The sequence below is a fragment of the Oncorhynchus keta genome, chromosome 12 (assembly GCF_023373465.1).
Source record: "Oncorhynchus keta strain PuntledgeMale-10-30-2019 chromosome 12, Oket_V2, whole genome shotgun sequence".
Classification (NCBI taxonomy): domain Eukaryota; kingdom Metazoa; phylum Chordata; class Actinopteri; order Salmoniformes; family Salmonidae; genus Oncorhynchus; species Oncorhynchus keta.
The window spans coordinates 31,057,275-31,078,850 of record NC_068432.1 but is presented as its reverse complement, the minus strand read 5'-3'; the positions used below and the strand labels follow the sequence as shown (position 1 = coordinate 31,078,850).

Below are 21,576 nucleotides of genomic sequence, written 5' to 3'. Positions count from 1 at the left end.
ATTGAAAATGGATTACTGGAATAATTGTTTTATCAGGATAGCCCTTAGGCTATGAGAATTAATTTGCTTGTATGTCAGACTATTTTGAAGCACTTTTCAAATTTATTTTCTGCCCCCCCTCTCTGAACCCAGTGTAAGTGACAGGTAAGATGGCCTGCAGGAGAAGCACGAGCTAGATATGCCTTCATTAACCTGTGATATGTTCTGTGGTGGCAATGGCACAGACCAAACACCACCTCCCCTAAACAGCATCACACAGCTATACAGTGATTGAGCTAGTAAAACTATTCTAGTAGCAACAGTGTCCACCTGCTCCAGGTTTTCTGGAGTTTCTATGATTACCGAACCAATCTTTTTCACAAGGTTGTTGTCGAGGCTAATGTGGGATCAATCCGTGTCCGTCGATATCTAGACTCAAGACATGTATGTGCATTTAGATGCTTTTTAATATTCCATACATACAATTAAAGCGCATTTAAAAACGTGGTTTCCAGAGCTCTCTGTACAGTGAGTAATGTGAAGGTAAGAAGACACAAGACAGATAGAATATAGCTTAATATGTACAGTAGAGCTGAGCTGATCTCATGTTACCCGCCATGAGAGAGGGAATCAATAATGTGACACCCTGGTGTGTTGGCGTACCTGCCAGAGAGCTCACACCAGAGGTTATCAGCACAGAATAATTAGTTCACACCTGGATGTGTGAGTTGTTTGTACAAGCATCCGGTAGCTTGCTGGTCTTCTCCTGGATACACCATATTGGATGTGGTTTGTTTCTGTGTCTGTTCACAGTGTTTTAGCTCCAGTTTGAGAAGATGTAGGGCTTCATCTGACAATGAGGATAAAATGTTTCCTAAAAGGACAGAGGAGGATTTATTAGTTGTGGCAATGAAATGAAACAGATTAAAGTCTGCCTGTATTTCCTCTCATTATCTGATAGAGGATAAAGAGGGATAGCCAATATCTACATGCAGCAACAGACGCTGTTCTCATTTGTGTGTGTGTGTGTGTGTGTGTGTGTGTGTGTGTGTGTGTGTGTGTGTGTGTGTGTGTGTGTGTGTGTGTGTGTGTGTGTGTGTGTGCGTGTGTGTGTGTGTGTGTGTGTGTTTTTATACACCATATAGATAAGGAGCTATTCCACAGGGGGAAAGCGATAGACCGAGGGGAGGTGGACATTGGTACCGAGGTGATCCAGGCCATTCCACCTGGTCTGTTCTGGCGTTTCCACATCACCATCCACCATCCTAAGTATGTCAAGTTCAACGTCTCCCTGGCACGGGACGCCCTCTTGGGGATCTATGGACGGAGGAACATCCCACCTACACACACACAGGTGCTGTACCCCCTACCTACCTCATACACAAAAGAGCATTACATCCACTCCCATGTAAACGATCATACTGTAGGCTCTTATGTATTCCCACACCAACCTATACAATGACTGAAACACCCAAACACACATACAGTTGAAGTCGGAAGTTTACATACTGTACACCTTTACCAAATACATTTAAACTCAGTTTTTCACAATTCCTGACATTTAATCTTAGTAAAACTTCCCTGTCTAAGGTCAGTTAGGATCACCATTTTATTTTAAGAATGTGAAATGTCAGAATAATAGTAGAGAGAATTATTTATTTCAGCTTTTATTTATTTAATCACATTCCCAGTGGGTCAGAAGTTTACATACACTCAATTAGTATTTGGTAGCATTGCCTTTAAATTGTTTAACCTGGGTTAAACGTTTTGGGTAGCCTTCCACAAGCTCCCCACAATAAGTTGGGTGAAGTTTGGCCCATTCCTCCTGACAGAGCTGGTGTAACTGAGTCAGGTTTGTAGGCCTCCTGGCTCACACACGCTTTTTCAGTTCTGCCTACAAATGATCTATAGGATTGAGGTCAGGGCTTTGTGATGGCCACTCCAATACCTTGACTTTGTTGTCCTTAAGCCATTTTGCTACAACTTTGGAAGTATGCGTGGGGTCATTGTCCATTTGGAAGACCCATTTGCGACCAAGCTTTAACTTCCTGACTGATGTCTTGAGATGTTGCTTCAATATATCCACATCATTTTCATGCCTCATGATGCCATCTACTTTGCTGCAGTCCCTCCTGCAGCAAAGCACCCCACAACATAATGCTGCCACCGCAGTGCTTCACAGTTGGGATGGTGTTCTTCGGCTTGCAAGCCTCCCCCTTTTTCCTCCAAACATAACGATGGTCATTATGACCAAACAGTTCTATTTTTGTTTCATCAGACCAGAGGACATTTCTCCAAAAAGTACAATCTTTGTCCCCATGTGCAGTTGCAAACCGTAGTCTGGCTTTTTTATGGCGGTTTTGGAGCAGTGGCTTCTTCCTTGCTGAGCGGCCTTTCAGGTTATGTCGATGTAGGATTTGTTTTACTGTGGCTATAGATACTTTTGTCGCTGTTTCCTCCAGCATCTTCACAAGGTCCTTTGCGGTTGTTCCGGGATTGATTTGCACTCTTCGCACCAAAGTACATTCATCTTCAGGAGACAGAACGCGTCTCCTTCCTGAGCGGTGTGACGGCTGCGTGGTCCCATGGTGTTTATATTTATGTACTATTGTTTGTACAGATGAACGTGGTACCTTCAGGCGTTTGGAAATTGCTCCCAAGGATGAACCAGACTTGTGGAGGTCTACAATTTTTTTTCTGAGGTCTTGGCTGATTTATTTTGATTTTCCCATGGTCAAGCAAAGAGGCACTGAGTTTGAGGGTAGGCCTTGAAATACATCCACAGGTACACCTCCAATGGACTCAAATTATGTCAATTAGCCTATCAAAAGCTTCTAAAGCCAGGACATAATTTTCTGGAATTTTCCAAGTTGTTTGAAGGCACAGTCCATTTAATGTATGTCAACTTTTGACCCACATGAATTGTGAAATAATCGGTCTGTAAACATCTGTTGGAAAAAATTACTTGTGTCATGCACAAAGTAGATGTCTTAACGGACTTGCCAAAACTATAGTTTGTTAACAAGAAATTTGTGGAGTGGTTGAAAAACTAGTTTTAATGATTCCAACTTAAGTGTATGTAAACTTCCGACTTCAACTGTAAGTAACTATATGCACAGCTGGGTATATGCACAGATCCACACATGCACAGATCCACACTACCCCCCATGCTAATGAGTCTACCCCAGCCCGTATGCACACCTTCCTTTCCTCCTCATCCATCTCTCATCCTTCAGTCTCACTCTTCACCAATATTGAAACCAACAATAAAAATGATTGATCAAGCATGTGTGGTGCCATTATGTTAAGTTTGATCACTTCGCCGATTAGTGAATTAGCTACATTACTGTTGGCTACTTACCAGTACTTTTGTCAAATGCATAATGAGTTGCAATGTATGTAGTTTATTGTTATGGAATGAATACAGTTAAGGAAATATCTAGGGGAACTAATGTGATGTCAGTAAAATGCCTGAACTCCCAAATCACTGCTTCTTAGCATAGATATGATCTAAGATTAACAGTTCAAATCATTCAAGAAATTAAGACCTGTCAACTCAATTAAAGCCTCCTTATTTCTGTCTATTTTGCATACTAATTTGCATATGTAGGTGCATGGATACAGACAAACAATGAATTAATGCTAATTGAAAGGTTCCTTTTAAACATAGACATCCTTTTTGTTCCATAAGGATGCTCATAATCATTATAGTAATCACACTTGGCATATAGCCAGCTAACTGTATGTTGGACCATATTCAAGTCCTGTCTGAGTGGGGCTGACGAATCCCACACCATCATTAGATGTCTCTGTCAGCCAGGTCGGCTGATTCGGTTGATCCCAGTTCAGTTTTTGGCCCCTGCATGCAGTCACGCATATGTTCCTCCGGACCGGCCCTCATTACATCTGCTGATAGAATACCCAGCAGGTCACGGGGCTGAGCACTCAGGGTCACGGTGAGACCTGCACACAAGTGACTCATCTGTCACAAAGCTGTTTCACCGGCCCCAGTAAACCCAGCAGGCTTCCGCATGATGAATCCTAATAGGATGTTTTAGTCATTAATCTGAGTCAGTCCCCTGGGCGGCACGCACAGTTCAGACTTTTTTTTTTCTTCCAATGAGATTTTGTCACTATTGGCGCCGAGGGGATTGTACGGAAAAGACAGTGGCCATTTCCGCTTCAGTGTGACATCATGTGCTGATCCCCGGCTGAAAGTGAATTATGGAGGGGCTGTGATCCCTCCTCTGCTGCTTTGCATCGCTGATGATTTGAAATGCAGGGGCCCGATGGCTACTGTGCCCCAGCGGTTCTACTGAATTACAAACATCGTTTTGCTGTTGTTCCGTAGGGGAGCATTTGTTTCTCATAAGAAGAACCTGAGTCGTAGAATGATTCTGAGGCCTGGGGGCATGTCATTGGAGTTTGGGACCTGGCCTCACCCAGCCCTGGGTTTATTATTTAGGACGGGTGGAGGGGTGAAGACAGACGTCCCTCTGAGCCCAGTAGACGGAGAGGCTTTGCTGCATGCAGTCAACAGCCGACAGCAGCGTAATACCAGCCCTGGTCTCGGCTTATCTCCAAGAGCACACACAAACATGAGTGACACTGGTGCAGCTAAGGCACTGCATCCCACCCAGGGCTACTGTCATATCCTATTCATCTGGTAATCCAGCAGTGCAGCATGGGGGCCTGTCTCCTTATTAAGCGCATCAAGGGCAAAGTCAAAAGGTGGCTCGGGAGCTTTGTATATGGTTAAGTTCAAGTTATTTTAAGATGGATGACAGGATATGATACAGCGCATGATGATTTCATGTTTTGGCCTGTTCCCAGAGATAGATATCCGAGCTGTGATGTTGGAGGAACCCTGATACACGATGTCAGCAAGGGCATGTCAGTACACCCAACCAGGAGCTTGTGATGTCCCAGCTTTTGACTTCCAAACCTTTGCCTCATTTTTAATCTGATTGTTTTCTTTTTCTCCTGCAGTTTGACTTTGTCAAGCTCCTGGATGGGAAACAGCTGATCAGACAGGAGGTTCAGACGGTGGCGGAGGATTCCAACGCCTCTCCCAGGAACCTGATCCTGGCCTCCCTCCAGGAGATGGGCTTCATAGAGTACATGGACGCTGGAACCTGGTACCTGGCTTTCTACAACGATGGAAAGAAAATGGAACAAGTTCTTGTTCTCAGCACTGCCATCGGTAATTGGCTCCTATTGGTGTAAAAAGTAGAATAGGTGCTCCACAGTGTCAGTTACTAATGAACATTGATGCACCATGCAATCATATTCGTGAGCAGTAATGAAGTCTTATAAGACAAAATGTGGTTACAAAAGCACTCAAAAAGCAAAGCAATTGTAACATTCATACAATAGCTGCAAATAGACAAAAAAAACATGTTTTGTTAAGTTCTTTCTCTGCACCAAAAGAATTGTGTGAAACAGGCTGCCATTTTAACATCAAAACAGCTGAGTTCTTTTGCTCGTTGCAAGGTGCTGCAAAGTCTGTCATCCCTAATTGACTGACCTTTTGTCACCCATCTGTAAGCCTCTGCTGAGAGATGAGCCAATGTATTTCTTCTAATGCTCTCTCTTTCCAGCCTCTCCTGGAAATGATTTTGCTGTCTTTTAAAACGAATTGTTGTCTGAAAGCCAGTGCAAAGAAATGGTACTGGGTAGTTCTGTACATGTCAGTTTCCTTTGTCTTCATGCTCATATATCTGTTACCTTATTGTAAACAATGCAACATGTTAGATTATTATATGTCTCAATGGATGCACAAAGTAAAAGTGTTCATTATACCCTGAGTTTGGCACCTTTTTCTCCTAGGTGTTTCTGTCTAGCCCATGGACGGTTGTGTTGTTTACCACTTTCTCTGTCTGTAGAAACCATGGACGGCTGCTCCACCAACTGTAAGGAGAACGGGGAATGTGTGGCAGGTCACTGCCACTGCTTCAGCGGTTTCCTGGGACCAGACTGCTCAAAAGGTATATTAAGTTAAGCACCTCTGAGATATGTGGGATCTTCCAATGAATTCATACAAATTTAAATTTCATTTTTGTGCATAATGAAAGCTCACATAATATTGGGTTGAAATTGAGATTTTGGTCAGATAGACCATCATATATATGTTTTATTCTGGAAATCTACCAGTATCAAATTAATCCGCAGAGTAAAGTCTAAATAGTCAAATAACAATGGCTACTTTTTGTATTAAACCTGGTGCTTCGTAGTGGATACTACCAATATTATCAATGCCAAAAGTCACTCTGACTGGGAGTATTTTGATTGTCTTTGAGGATTGTTTACAATCTTTGCATTAAATGAGGATAGCAAGCGGAAGTGGGGCTTTCAGATCCACTTTGTGGTCAGTGAGGTCTCTCTCTGCCCAGGCCAACCCGCTCTGGACGGATGCCTTAATCTGTCTCTGCCTAGATCTGAGGTCAGGGAGCCACTGTAGCGAGCATAATGTGTCTATTACTGTTCCCAGTGTGGAACTGGGACATATTATGGAGACTAATGGACAGGCCAGGGTCTGAAAGGCAGCTTCCACACTGTAACTGTCCATAAACAGCCTGACAGACTGGAGGGATGAGAGATCCTGGCAGAAGAGAGAAGGGGATAATGGGAGAATGGAGCAATGTTCTCTCACGTAGCTCTGCAGGTTTCAAAGACATTCTGGAAAATTGTTCACTATGACTGAGTGCCTATACTTGTAGACTAGGAATATAGCATAGGAATGCAGCATGTTAGTGATTTGAGTAGTGTTTAGGCTACACACCAAAGGGTTAAAACTTCTTAGGGATAGCACCCTTTTTTTCAATTTTCACCTAAATGACATACCCAAATCTAACTGCCTGTAGCTCAGGCCCTTAAGCAAGGATATGGATATTCTTGGTACCATTTGAAGGGATTTATTTTGAAGTTTGTGGAAATGTGAATTGAATGTAGGAGAATATAACACAATAGATCTGGTAGAAGAAAATACAAAAAAATAAACAACCAGTCGTTTTCTACCACCATCTTTGAAATGCACGAGAAAGGTCATAGTTATAGCCATCACTCTGGTTGTAATTTCGATAGTGTCCACGAGATGGCAGCAGTGTATGTGCAATGTTTCAGATGGATAACTTGAAAAATTAGTGAACAACAATACTTTTAGTGTCAAGTCCCCATGTACATTTGGGCAAATCGTGAATGAGACATTCACATTCATTTTCCATTGTTCTGCAAGACTATCGTCAAATCTGTATACTTGGACTTTGATTTAGTGTTCCAAGTATTAGTAGCCATATTATAAGTTCAACAACCAGTTTTCATAACTTCATAACTCTGAATATTCTTATACGTTGTGTCCAAAGGAAAAGGCATGCTGTCGCAAAAGGTTAGCGCCTACATTTTGCGACCGAGACGGGGTTTCCGGATACTCCCGTAAAGCCCGGCTCATTGGCTATCTAGCTAGCTTTGTTTGACTCCCGATTGGTGCTTATTTGACAAAGATACAGTCCTTCAATTGATGGCCACCTGCATCATCGGTGTCGCTCTCTGACCAAATATGGTGTCCTATAGGATATACTACACCTCTAATTAAATAGTTAAGTCTTGTTACCTTCTAGGATCTCCGAGGAATACATATGAATGTGATTTGACTCGTTCAAACAACGTTTAGGTTGAGATTTTCACAGATTCCTTTCTTTGCAAATCAGTGGAAATACAAAATCGATCGCATGTGCTATATGGACCTTTTTAGGATATGAAAAATGACATTTTTATAAGCAAACGACACTTCATGTTATCTCTGGGCCCCTTTGGATGATAAATCAGGGCAAGATTTCAGAATGTAAGTACACATTTCACCTTCAGAGGTGAATTTTACAAACCTATCGCATTGAAATAGTGTTTTGTTGTTAGGAGCTCACATTAAATAATAGCATGGCATTTTATCGCAGTAGTAGATACTGTAATTTGGACAGTGCAGTTATAATAACAAGAATGGAAGTTTTCAGCCGATATAAGACACTTCTATGTACCGACATTTGTTGTTACTCTAAAATCTGCGATCTTGATATAACGCACTGCATGATTTACAACTGTCCCATTGACGTTACGCTGATCCTTTTGCCATGTGAACATCTCTATTGAATCTATACAGCACTGTACGTTCTGCTCTGATGTGTACCATTAGTCTCCATGCTGCAGCCTCTGAGACTCTGAGGTTCCGTTCTTCCTCATTTTGTAAATATCCATTTTCATGGTAAGGCGCTGAATTCCCACATGGAAAAATACTATAGTATACTATGGTATAAATACTATATTATTCACTGTAGTGTTTTTGCGGACTTTAAGTGAATTCTGGAATATTTACTGTAATATACTGTGGTATTTACAGTTAACGATAGTATAAATACTGTAGTAAAATAAAATCTATACTATAGCAATTAATGTAGTGTTTTTACAAATTGTAGTATACATTAGTATTTACTGTAGTGGTTTTGCAGACTGTAATATACTGTGGTATTTTGTCAAGCATTACTGTAGTATTTACTATAGTGTTTTTGTTGTATTATCTTTAACATGGAAGTGGAGGCTTTCTTCTTGAGGAAACCTACTGGAGAAATAATAAAAGAGCACATTTTCCATAACCTGTAGGTAGATAGAACTGGGTTCTGAACAGATAGTTCAGAGCTTCTGCTCTTTTCTATAACTTGAAGGGAACATAATATCTGGTCGATACTTAGCGTATAGGTTTCTCACTTATGGGTGGCACAAATTAGTATATGGGGAGGGGAATGAGCAGGGTAAATGCAAATGAAATATTGTAGTATAGTGTGGTGTTTTTGCGGACATTACTGTAGTGTTTACTGAAGTGTTTTTTGGTTGAATAATACTGTAGTATTTACTATAGTATTCTACAGTATAATACTGTACAACATTGTATAGTAAGTACTGCACATGATCGAGGGAACGGAATAATACAGTATACTACAGAATTCTATAGTAAACTGTATTATGTTTTCATGTGGTTGGTGTACAGAGGGGCCTTGGGGAATAGAGGGGGGTGTTGGAGGGAGATACCGATGCTGCAGCGCCATGCCGCAGCTACTGGAGTTTAACTCAGGTGCCACTTAAGAAAAATTGAAATGCTTGAAAGATTAGGTGGATTTCACAGGAAGAGGGTTTGAGTAGGGGTGTGTGGCCTGCGCCCAGCGGAGGGGAGAGTACTTAAAGCACTACCATCAGGGGAGAGGATTAGGTGACTTCAGCTGCATGCTTATTAGGGAGATATTGGTGATGGGTGAAACCTGGTTAAAACTGGTATATGGCTCATGGGGAGATCGCCACTGGGGTCTCAGGGTGAGAGCTGACTAGTACCTTCTAGGGCTGGAATGAAACAAACAGCTTCACAATTCACATCTTGGATAACAACCAGTTTTTAGTTAAGGTTTTGAATGATAACAAACCAAAGTATTTTCTTTCCACCACAGTATTTCTAAAGGGCTGCTGTACTGTCTTTTTTCTTCCAGACTCCTGTCCTGTCCTGTGCAGTGGCAATGGAGATTATGAGAAAGGTTACTGCCAGTGTCACCCGGGCTGGAAGGGCCCAGAGTGTGACATCCAGGAGGACCAGTGCATCGATCCCACCTGCTCCAACCACGGCACCTGTGTCAATGGCATCTGTATGTGCAGCCCTGCCTATAAGGGCAACAACTGTGAACAAGGCAAGGGTCCTATTCTAATAATAATCATTATCACTATTTACACAGGAATAGGGATAGACATAGGATACAGCTGCATTTAGCCTAGCCAAGGGGGTTTGGTTTGTTGCATCCCTTATCCAAGAGTGCAACAACAGAAGCATGCCACATACTTTTTTTTTACCGGAAAAGCCACTCGTTGTTAGTTCAGGGCTCTTAGCCACTAACCAAACCAGTATTCTGTTTGTTGTTGGGTTTTAGACACACACCAAACTGTCTGATAGATTGTCTGATTACTATTTAACCACAGCAACAATACATCCAGTATCCTCCTCTCACATCATTTTAATTATGGAGAGAGTTTTTGTGTGCAAAAACAGATTGATCCAATAGATTATCCTCTACACACACACATAGCCACTCCCCGCTTTTCACGCACGTCATGAGGAATGCTTATACATGAAGCAGCCAAATCAATTGATTGTCCTAAGGTAGTTGTACCCAGTGGTAATTATTGGCTTTGTCTGAGATATCCATGCTAGAGAATAACCTTGAGTCAATGAGCCTGTGACTAGGATCTAGCCTGCAAGCATTGTGGTAATTACTGTGGTTAACACTGCATAGATTTTTCTTTTTTCTTTTTTGTAGTGTGCATTAGTTGGGGGGGTGGGGTTGTTCTGAAGTGTATCACAACTAAATGTGATCAATTAGCTTCAGACATGGATTGAAGCTGTTTGTTGTTCAGTCTATGAGAATCATGTGTGAAAGCTGCAGAGGTTTCAATGTTATTTTTTGTGGATGGACATGTTTTGCTCACGGTGCGATGGGTTCTCAGTAATAAACCATTCACTGCTTGGACACAATGTTCTCGAAAGGTTGCAGTGACACTGTTAGAATACACACCACAGAAGTACACAGACAATGTGTTAAATCAGCTAGATGTGATGGGGATGTTTTGTGTCAGGACCTACCCATAGAGGAAAGGTGTGATGGGGATGTTTTGTGTCAGGACCTACCCGTAGAGGAAAGGTGTGATGGGGATTTTCTGTGTCAGTACCTACCCATAGAGGAAAGGTGTGATGGGGATGTTTTGTGTCAGGACCTACCCGTAGAGGAAAGGTGTGATGGGGATGTTTTGTGTCAGGACCTACCCGTAGAGGAAAGGTGTGATGGGGATTTTCTGTGTCAGTACCTACCCATAGAGGAAAGGTGTGATGGGGATGTTCTGTGTCTGTACCTACCCATAGAGGAAAGGTGTGATGGGGATGTTCTGTGTCAGTACCTAGACAAACAAAATGTGTGATGGGTCTGCTCTGAAAAAGATGTCACATAAAGCTTACTTTACTTTTTATTTTTTTATTATTATTTTCACTGCATTGGGGATAGCAGACACAGAGGTTTCAGCTTTGCAGCCTTCTTCAGTGTGTAGTACCTACCCATAGAGGAAAGGTGTGATGGGGATTTTTTGTGTCAGTACCTACCCATAGATGAAAGGTGTGCGGGGGATGTTTTGTGTCATGATCTACCCATAGAGGAAAGGTGTGACGGGGATGTTTTGTGTCAGTACCTACCCATAGATGAAAGGTGTGCGGGGGATGTTTTGTGTCATGATCTACCCATAGAGGAAAGGTGTGACAGGGATGTTTTGTGTCAGAAACTACCCATAGAGGAAAGGTGTGATGGGGATGTTTTGTGTCAGAAACTACCCATAGAGGAAAGGTGTGATGGGGATGTTTTGTGTCAGGATCTATCCACCTACCCATAGAGGAAAGGTGTGATGGGGATGTTTTGTGTCAGGACCTACCCATAGAGGAAAGGTGTGACGGGGATGTTTTGTGTCAGTACCTACCCATAGAGGAAAGGTGTGATGGGGATGTTTTGTGTCAGGATCTATCCACCTACCCATAGAGGAAAGGTGTAATGGGGATGTTTTGTGTCATAACCTACCCATAGAGGGAAGGTGTGACTAGGATATTTTGTGTCAGCACCTACCCATGAGGAAAGGTGTGATGGGGATGTTTTGTGTCATAACCTACCCATAGAGGAAAGGTGTGATGGGGATGTTTTGTGTCAGAACCTACCCAAAGAGTAAAAGTGTGACTAGGATGTTTTGTGTCATGTCCTACTTGTAGAGGAAAAGTGTGATGGGGATGTTTTGTGTCAGGACCTACCCTTAAAGGAAAGGTGTGACAGGGATGTTTTGTGTCAGAATCTACCCATAGAAGAAAGGTGTGATGGGGATGTTTTGTGTCAGTAACTACCCATAGGAAAGGTGTGACGGAGGTGTTTTGTGTCAGAACCTACCCATAGAGGAATGGTGTGATGGACATGTTTTGTGTCTGTACCTACCAATATAGGAAGGTGTGACGGGAATGTTTTGTGGCAGTACCTATCCTACCTACCCATAGAGGAAAGTTGTGAGGGAATGTTTTGTTTCAGACCCTACCCATAGACAAAAGGTGTGAGGGGGATATTTTGTGACCCTACCTATAGACAAAAGGTGTGAGAGGGATGTTTTGTGACCCTACCCATGGAGGAAAGTTGTGATGGGGATGTTTTGTGTCTGTACCTACCAATATAGGAAGGTGTGACGGGAATGTTTTGTGGCAGTACCTACCCTGCCTACCCATAGAGGAAAGGTGTGATGGGGATGTTTTGTGTCAGTACCTACCCTACCTACCCATAGAGGAAAGGTGTTATGGGGATGTTTTGTGTCAGTACCTACCCCACCTACCCATAGAGGAAAGGTGTGATGGGGATGTTTTGTGTCCCTACCCATAGAGGAAAGGTGTGATGGGGATGTTTTGTGTCAGTACCTACCCATAGAAGAATGGTATGAATAGGATGTTTTATGTCAGAATCTATCCTTAGAGGAAAGATGTGATGGGGATGTTTCGTGTCAGTGCCTACTCATAGAAGAAAGGAAATCCAGAAGAAACAATTATTCAAACAATATACAGATGTTCAGGGAGGGATGTGAAATATTTACTCTTTATCTATCGCTACTCTCTCCTGCTCTCTTTTTCACTCTATCATGCTCCCTCCATCTACCCCCTCTCTCTCTCACTTCCCTTTTTATGCATGGCCAGTGGACTGCCTGGACCCTCAGTGTTCTGGCCATGGTGTTTGTGTGAAGGGGGAGTGCCTTTGTTCTCCGGGGTGGGGAGGCCCAGACTGTGAGAGTCCCCTGCCAGCGTGCCAGGAGCAGTGTTCAGGCCATGGGAACTACCTGCCAGATTCTGGCACCTGTACCTGTGATTCCAGCTGGACAGGCTCCGACTGCTCCACCGGTGAGTACAAGAACCATGACGTACACTACTGTTCAAAAGTTTATGGTCACTTGGAAATGTCCTTGTTTTTTTGTCCATTAAAATAACATCAAATCGATCAGAAATACAGTGTAGACATTGTTTATGTTGTAAAAGACTATTGTAGCTGGAAACGGCAGATTTTTAATGGAATATCTCCATAGGCGTACTGAGGCCCATTATCAGCAACATTCACTCCTGTGTTCCAATGGCACTTTGTGTTAGCTAATCCAAGTTTATCATTTTAAAGGGCTAATTGATCATTAGAAAACCCAATTATGTTAGCACAGCTGACAACTGTTGTCCTGATTAAAGAAGCAATGAAACTGGCCTTCTTTAGACTAGTTGAGTATCTGGAGCATCAGCATTTGTGGGTTCGATTACAGGCACAAAATGGCCAGAAACAAATAACTTTCTTCCCGAAACTCGTCAGTCTATTCTTGTTCTGAGAAATTAAGGCTATTCCATGCGAGAAATTGCCAAGAAACTGAAGATCTCGTACAAAGCTGTTTACTACTCCCTTCACAGAACAGCGAAAACTGTCTCTAACCAGAATAGAGAAACGAGTGGGAGACCCCAGTGCACAACTGAGCAAGAGGACAGGAGTGATGGAACACAGGAGTGATGGTTGTTGATAATGGGCCTCTGTACACCTATGTAGATATTCCATTAAAAATCATCTGTTTCCAGCTACAATAGTAATTTACAACATTAACAATGTCTACACTATATTTCTAATCAATTTGATGTTATTTTAATGGACAAAGAATGTGCTTTTCTTTCAAAAACAAGAACATTTCTAAGTGACCCCAAACTTTTGAATGGTAGTGTACACACAACTTACGTACATGCAGAGTCATATATGAATATATACAAATGTCTCTATCGATATACTGTGTGGTTATTCCTACATACAGATACACACCCTTGAATACAGTGCTTTCAGACTCTTACCGCACATAAACAATTCCCTTAGAAAGGGCTGTAGTGACTTGTGAACGGAGTTGGAAAGTCCATTCCCAGACTCTTAGAGGGGAACCTTTGGAGATGAATCACATCCTTAACCTCCCATAAAAGGTTTAAATGTAGTCAAGCCGCTACTGTTGGTTTCTGTCTGGCTGTGATTTAGATGACGTTTTCTGGACATGACGCTAACTTTTGGTCTTACCTTTGACTGAGTGACACAGACCCTGGCCAATGTGTTTTTCTGCTTGTAATCTGCCAGCTCCTAGCAGAAGCAGAACTTCACACACCCAGCAGTCTATCAGACAACTGAGCAATCATTTCTCTGACATGCTGTGTGTAAATTGGACTACACACCATGGCTACCATCTAAGCCACTTCTTGTTTCTTTATCAATACTTTCATATCTTTTGGTGGGAGTCATGAAATTGATGCATACTAATGCTAGTTTATAAATTCTTCCTTTTTTAATATGCCTCCTCCAGGGAACAATAATGCCATGGTTAGGATTCATCCCGAGATATGCTCATTTGTACAATTTTAATCTGTTATTTTTAGCATACTGTTGGTGTTATCTGTTCATCAGCTTTTCGTATTTGAATTTAGGTCACCTTTCTGGCTGTTTATACAGAACAAATTAAAGTTATCTTCACTGCACTCACTTGTTAGTACACTGCGACACTTGAAAAAGTAGAAAATGTCTTTGCATTTAATTTCAGTCTGTCTCTTGTTGAATACGTGGTAAACAGCTCTCTTACTGAAATGTTGAATTCATTTGTTTGAGTCAGAGGACATTGATAATGAGGGTTGCCACCAATGACTATGGTTCTTACTGATAGCAAACAGCGTTGACACAGTGGTTGTAGGAACGTCTCAGAGAAGCTGTGAGCCTCAAAGAAAATCATGACATTTCATGTGAAAACATGTCATTTTGGAATACTTCACGTGATCACATGGTTTCATATAAGTAGTTTCATGTTTTCACATTCATTTCACATAAGATCATGTGATCACATGAAAACATGTGTTTTTGGAATACTTCACGTGATCACATGGTTTCACATATGTAGTTTCATGTTTTCACATTCATTTTACATAAGATCATGTGATCACATGAAAACATGTGTTTTTGGAATACTTCACGTGATCACATGGTTTCACATATGTAGTTTCATGTTATCACATTCATTTCACATAAGATCATGTGATCACATGAAAACATGTGTTTTTGGAATACTTCACGTGATCACATGGTTTCACATATGTAGTTTCATGTTTTCACATTCATTTCACATAAGATCATGTGATCACATGAAAACATGTGTTTTTGGAACACTTCACATGTTCACGTGAAATGCATGCATTTTTCTTTCCATAAGGGAGATGATGCTGGATATTCGTTTGTATAGTTTGTCATCTTTGTCTGAAAGTTGTTGTTTTTGTTTTGTTCAGCCAGTGATACAGATGTAGATCTCATGTAGCAGCCAGATCACAAAGGAGATCAGATTCTTCAGTAGCCCAGGGCCAGGTTTACAGATTAGCTGCCTGCTGCTATAGCTGCCACACAACACAACAACACACTAACACACACCCTACTGCTGGTGTCCCCGCTTATGGAGAGGGATGGAAACCGTGCCAACGATATTATGGAAGCATCCATCCTTTTGAATATAGGGTGCCTGTCATATACATTTTTCCTCATCTTCATATTATTAATGGTTCTCTTCCTTGAGTCAAGTAGTGCTACATGCCAAGCCTTTATTAAAGTTGGGTGAAAAACCTGAGAGGTGGGCTGCATATTAAGACATTCCTCAAAAGGCAAAGTAATCCCTCATTCTTCATTATTTTTCCTATCAATTGTGTTTTCAGTGATGGCCAAAGGGGAAAACAGCTCATGTGGAGGCTATTTCACTTTCCAATGAATTGAATCTTGGAGCATTTTGGTGCCTCGGTTTCCGTAACCATGAAAGAATTGGGCATTCACTCAACCCACACTTTTTTTCCAGCCTTCCAAAGCAAAGTTCAGGTTTTCTATCCAAAAGTGAAAATTGATTTTATGTTCACTCAAGTGTATGTAGAATTACTTGTAATGTTGACTGTGTGTGACTGCACTGACAATTTCATTACTATGGAGTAGACATACTGTAACCTCACTGTAAGACAGTGAATTATATATTTCAATGTGCAGTATTTGGTTTTTAAAACAGAAATATAAAGGCATTGAAGATAATGCCAACATTCAACCGTTATTATTAAATAGTTTTAGATGGAAAACATGTTAAATTCTATTGCAAGCAGATGCATATAGAAGATGGATTAAATGTCATATGCTTAATGGTAGAAAAATCGAGATTAATAAAATGCAAATTGAGTTGTTATGGCATGATTAAATATGATGTATATTTAAATGGGAATGCCTTTTCCATGTGTGGGGATAAGTGGCCTTTCTGCGCCAGCAGCTCTTTCTTCTCCCTGCTGATTGGCTACTTGCTGATAGGATGGACAGTACTCTCCATATTCTGCTGAAATTATTCATTGAATACCATTAAACCTCTAAAACTTTAAGCATTGAATGTATTATAACTGCACCTGCAGCACTCTACATAGAAAGTATTGCCTGTTCTGTATTATAACAAACATTTTCCAATTCCTATTCAAAATTAAAGTTTCAAATCATGAGTATGTAGAGTAGAGATACCATTAGAATAAAAATGGTAATGGGTTTTCATTATATTCCTTTTTAAAATATTCATTTTTTAGTTATATTAGATGAACTAGCAAGACAAGATAAGTGCAGAAATTAGTCTAGGATCCTGAATTAATTCATAGGAAATGATCACGTGTATTTTGGGAGCAATGATGCAGCTGACCTTTGACATGTCCATCTGGCCAATGTAGAGGTGTACTGTCTGTTGCCAAGTGCAGTAAGACCCCTGCCGGTCTCTCTCTCTGTCCGTGTGCAGAGGTGTGTCCGGTGCCCTGCAGTGCCCACAGTGTGTGTGTGGGAGGGAAGTGCCAGTGTGAGGAGGGCTGGGAGGGGCCAGGCTGTGACCTGCAGGCCTGCCACCCCCACTGCCAGGAACATGGCCAGTGTAAGAACGGACAGTGTGAGTGCCACCCCGGCTGGGAGGGAGAACACTGCAGCATCGGTGAGTCTCGCCCCCGCCCCCCTCGGACTGACACTACCACAAGAGGTTAATACACAGAGCATGTAACGTGACTCTAGTAGCTGTTGTTCTGTTTAGGGGCATAGGGGCTGATTTACTGTACCTAGGTTTTAACATGTTGTGGCATTGGGACTATAAGATTCTATATGTAAATCATAGTTCTGTGATATTGAGAATCAAAATCTCAGAACAGTTTTGTAGTGAATTCTTCTTGCATAACCCATTAAGGTCCACACCGTAACGGTACCTAAAGTGCAGAATATCAAAATCCTGAGACATTTGTAAATCTTTTTCTTTAGGGGGTGCCATCGCAGATAGAACCTTATGGCTGAGTCCAGATTGACATTCCGTCTGTATTTGTTTTGTCTTGTGATTGGATTGCAGATAGAGCCTTATAGCACTAAGTTCAAATGGGTTTATGCAGATAGAACTTTCTAGTTTTCTTCATCCAAAATGTACTTCGCAGACATATGAAGAACCATCTGAAGATCAATTATATGTGACTAACAAATGTTTGACAAAAATGTCAGAGAGAACGTTATAGTCCCGAGGTCGTAATGTCTTATTCTGGGCCACGCTTTACTAATGTTTTTTTTTTGTTGTACTAATGAAAGTTGTGTGAACCACTGATTTTTGCAGATACAAATCAACGAATATGTAATCCATGTGCGTGCATATCACCACACATGTTAAATACAGTAGCAGTTTAGCAGACCATTCTCAGCCAATCATCCATCTGCTGTATAATATAGACTTGCAGTTGTCAGATGGAACCCATGAGTCCTTCTTGCCTGGTCCTTCACTCAATCTGCTAGAAGAGAACAGATGAAACACTGGTACCAAACCTTAAGAGGGAGGGTCACATGTTACCATGTGTCTTAGAACCACTGGCTGGGGTTCAAGTGATGTCAGTGCCCTGCCTGTCAGTTATACAATTTATCCACTTCATTGCCGTTATTTGAGAATGAAATATCAGTCACAATGGTTGGTTGCCGCCAGGCAAATTTTCCATCAGCCATGCCCTCCTCCCTAGAGTGGAGGCATTTTTCTTTCTCTTGCAACTGAATAATTTGCTCACCAAGTTCGAACGCACTCAATTAATGTGGATACACCTTGATAGAACACTGCAGTTTGTCATCTGGGACTAATGGAATTGGGTTTTGCCAAGTGACTGAAAAGCACATTTTGTAAAAGAACCAGAAAACTTCAGAAATGCAAGAAAACACTCCTTTGAAATCCTTCTTCTTGCCTTTAGAGATGGGGAATTGGAGATGGGCTCTGTGTCTCTGTGGATGTGTGAATCAAACCATAAAGCTTAGCTCCTGGCACATTAATAGGCTGTAATTATCTCTTCATGTGCCCTGGTGCTAGCATATATCTTTGAGGCTCAGTAATCTAATCTCAAACACTTTTTTCTTTCTTCCTTTTATCTTCATGTGGTATATAGCGTATTACCTGGATCTCGTTGTTAAAGGTAAGATGCGCTCTCATTCTTTAGGATTGAATTGTTTCATAGCAGCAGGGGTTTTAAAAGGTATCCCTGCACTACCACCAAAGCACATTTATTGAGATGTTAATTAATTCTAAGGAGAAAGTACGATGCCCAAAGCAATGGCAGAACATTCACTATATTCAATTTATGTAAGATAGAATATAACAAAATACACTCCCCTATGTATTTACTTGGACAGTGAAGTTAAAACTTTTAATTTGGCTCTATACTCCAGAATTTTGTGTTTAAGGTCAAATGTACAGAATGTAACCTTTTATTTGAGGGTATTTTGAGAATATCTATTTTACCGTTTATAAATTAAAGCACTTTATGTATGTAGTCCCCCCATTTAATGATGCCATAACTATTAGGACAAATTCACTTATAGTGTATAAATTTACTAAGACGTTTAGTATTTGGTCCCATATTCCTAGCATGCCATGACTACGTCAAGCTTGTGATTACACAGTTCTTTCATGCATTTGCAGTTTGGGTTGTGTTTTAGATTAGAAATTAATGGTAAATACTGTGTGGTTCCATTTTAGGGTCACTTTTATTGTAAATAAGAATATAATATGTTTCTGAACACTTCATTAATGTGGATGCTACTATGATTACGGATATTCGTGAATGAATTGTGAATAATGATGAGTTAGAAAGTTAGAGGCATAAATATCATACCCCCCAAAAATGCTAACCTCCCTTGTTACTGGTAATAGTGAGAGGTTAGCATGTTTTGGTGGCTTGATCTTTAACCCTAGTAGTCTCGAGACACCAGCAAAAATTGTATTTTCATTTATCTGACTTTTATTTATCTGCATGTCCAGCCTTTATATTTAGGCTCACAATGAAGTGTTTAACCATTTTATTTTTAGGACAATTTGACATAAACAGTTGCATTCATTAGTTTTATTGACAACAAAAAAAGTCTGCCAGAGCAAAAACATGATAAAAATGAATTGATATGAATGCTGTAAAAACAGAAATGGTTTGCTTAGTGGGAAATGAATATCCAACTAGTCAATGACAACTGTGTGGAATTTGTGACAGCAACTATGTGAGCTTATTACAGTATTATAGACACCTTGTCCTGGGACTTTCTATGATCTTCTACGTAAATTAACCCCTTACCTTCTAACAACTCGGCTCAAAGTTCTGTACCCAATCTTCAAGGAGAATAGATTAAAAGGGCAGCATGTAGCTCTCGTAGACGATAAACTGTATATTGCTAGCCATAGTAGGGATTGAAATAATATTTGTTTTTTAAAGTAGAAAAGCAATCAAATTAAACAATTGTTAAATAAACTACAACTACTCTATAGCATTCAAGATAGGGAATGTTGTAAAATAATTATTTAACTATTTTAGAAATGGATAAGACGGCATCTGATGTATTTATTTGTTTATTGTCCTGTCCCCAACCCTATACCCTAGACACTCACCTGAGCGACCCATACACTAAAGAGAAGTCCTTATCTGTTTTATGGGCTTACTGTAAGTTGCCTATATGCAGCCAAAACAGAAAAAGGAATGTGGACAACGACCTACTGGAGCAGCACAGAGCCCTCAAGATTTTAAGCCTGCCTGGCAGGGTTGGTCCTACAAAGCCAGAGCCCCCTGATGGGAGAGCATAATATACAAGGAAATTATCAAAGCTACTAATGAGAACCTTGACGACCTTGTACCTAGCTGGTGGTGATTCCGGTAGGGTACCCCCACCCTGGCAGTTGCTGTGCTGGTTACACTGGCTGCAGTAACCAATGGGGAGGGGTCACACTCGGACAACAGGGGGCATATTATTTTGACCATGGTGGCACAGACATGCTTGGGGAAATGGTCACAACGGGGGAACAGTGTGAGTGTGTTTCAAGGGAAGGGGGTGTATCTGATCTCCATCACCTAGGACTTGACAATGGTTAATCAAATCTCCCAATTTTGGCCAATTTTGGTCAATGTCAGTATTTTTTAATGGTACATTTCCAAACATGCAGTAGCAGTCAAAAGTTTGGACACAGCTACTCATTCAAGGGTTTTTCTTTATTTTTAATAGTAAATACATCAAAACTATGAAATAACACCTATGGAATCATGTAGAAAGCAAAAAAGTGTGAAACAAATTTTAAAAATGTAGATTCTTCAAAGTAGCCATCCTTTGTATTGATGACAGGTTTGGACACTCTTGGCATTCCCTCAACCAGCTTTATGAGGTAGTCACCTGTAATGCATTTCAATTAACAGGTTTGCCTTGTTCAAAGTTAATTTGTGGGATTTCTTTCCTTTGTAATGTTTTACGCTTCGAACACACCGACTGCGTCATTGCGTTTTGATAAACCAGAAGTACATTCAGAAAGTAGCAAAATGTGAATGTTGCACACATATCCAGTAAAAAAAAATGTGGGATAACATAATAAAAACAGTTTGACTGAAGAATTTATTTTAAAAAATGTATTCATTTATTTACCAAGTATATTATTTATTCGAAGACATCCACAAATGAATTGTGAGAGCATATAACATAATTTTGCAAAATGCAATAATAAATAGTCAAGATAGCAGAGTAGGCTCTCTCAACAATGAGACCAACGTTGAGGAAGGTGGTCTTGATCGCGCTGTTGGGCCGGGACCAGCCCCCCCGAAAGCACTGGTCTGTGTGGGTCCAGAGATGGTTAGAGTCCCGAAAGCAGGCAGGGGAGTTCCACCATCTCATTCAAGACCTTTGACTGTTTGGAGAGGAATTCCGAAGTTACTTTTGTCTGGACTGAAGCCTGGTCTCAGCCCCTCAAATGTCGATGCCTGCGTGAAGGCCACATGTGTTCTACACAAGTACCTGCGGAGGTCATTCCAGGAGCCGCTCCGGGTGGAGATGGGAACGCCAATTGGTCACCTACCTGATGCCACCAGGGCAGGTGCCAACAACGCCCCCAGACAGGCACTCCAGGTGAGGGAGAAGCTGACCACTTTCTTCTCATCGC

The 21,576-nt window shown here is 41.1% G+C and overlaps 1 protein-coding gene and 1 pseudogene across 1 annotated transcript in view; one reads left to right on the top strand and one right to left on the bottom strand.

Moving 5' to 3' along the window:
• The window catches only part of tenm1 (teneurin transmembrane protein 1), a 214,180-nt gene that overhangs the window by 119,757 nt on the left and 72,847 nt on the right, over positions 1-21,576 (top strand). Inside the window, exons 7-13 of the mRNA XM_052458010.1 lie at positions 1,125-1,333; positions 4,969-5,182; positions 5,865-5,966; positions 9,504-9,698; positions 12,764-12,964; positions 16,909-17,094; positions 18,560-18,586. Of these exons, the coding sequence (XP_052313970.1) occupies positions 1,125-1,333; positions 4,969-5,182; positions 5,865-5,966; positions 9,504-9,698; positions 12,764-12,964; positions 16,909-17,094; positions 18,560-18,586 (1,134 nt within the window). The remainder of the gene's footprint in view (positions 1-1,124; positions 1,334-4,968; positions 5,183-5,864; positions 5,967-9,503; positions 9,699-12,763; positions 12,965-16,908; positions 17,095-18,559; positions 18,587-21,576) is intronic.
• LOC118391818 (uncharacterized) lies at positions 8,562-8,614 on the bottom strand (annotated as a pseudogene).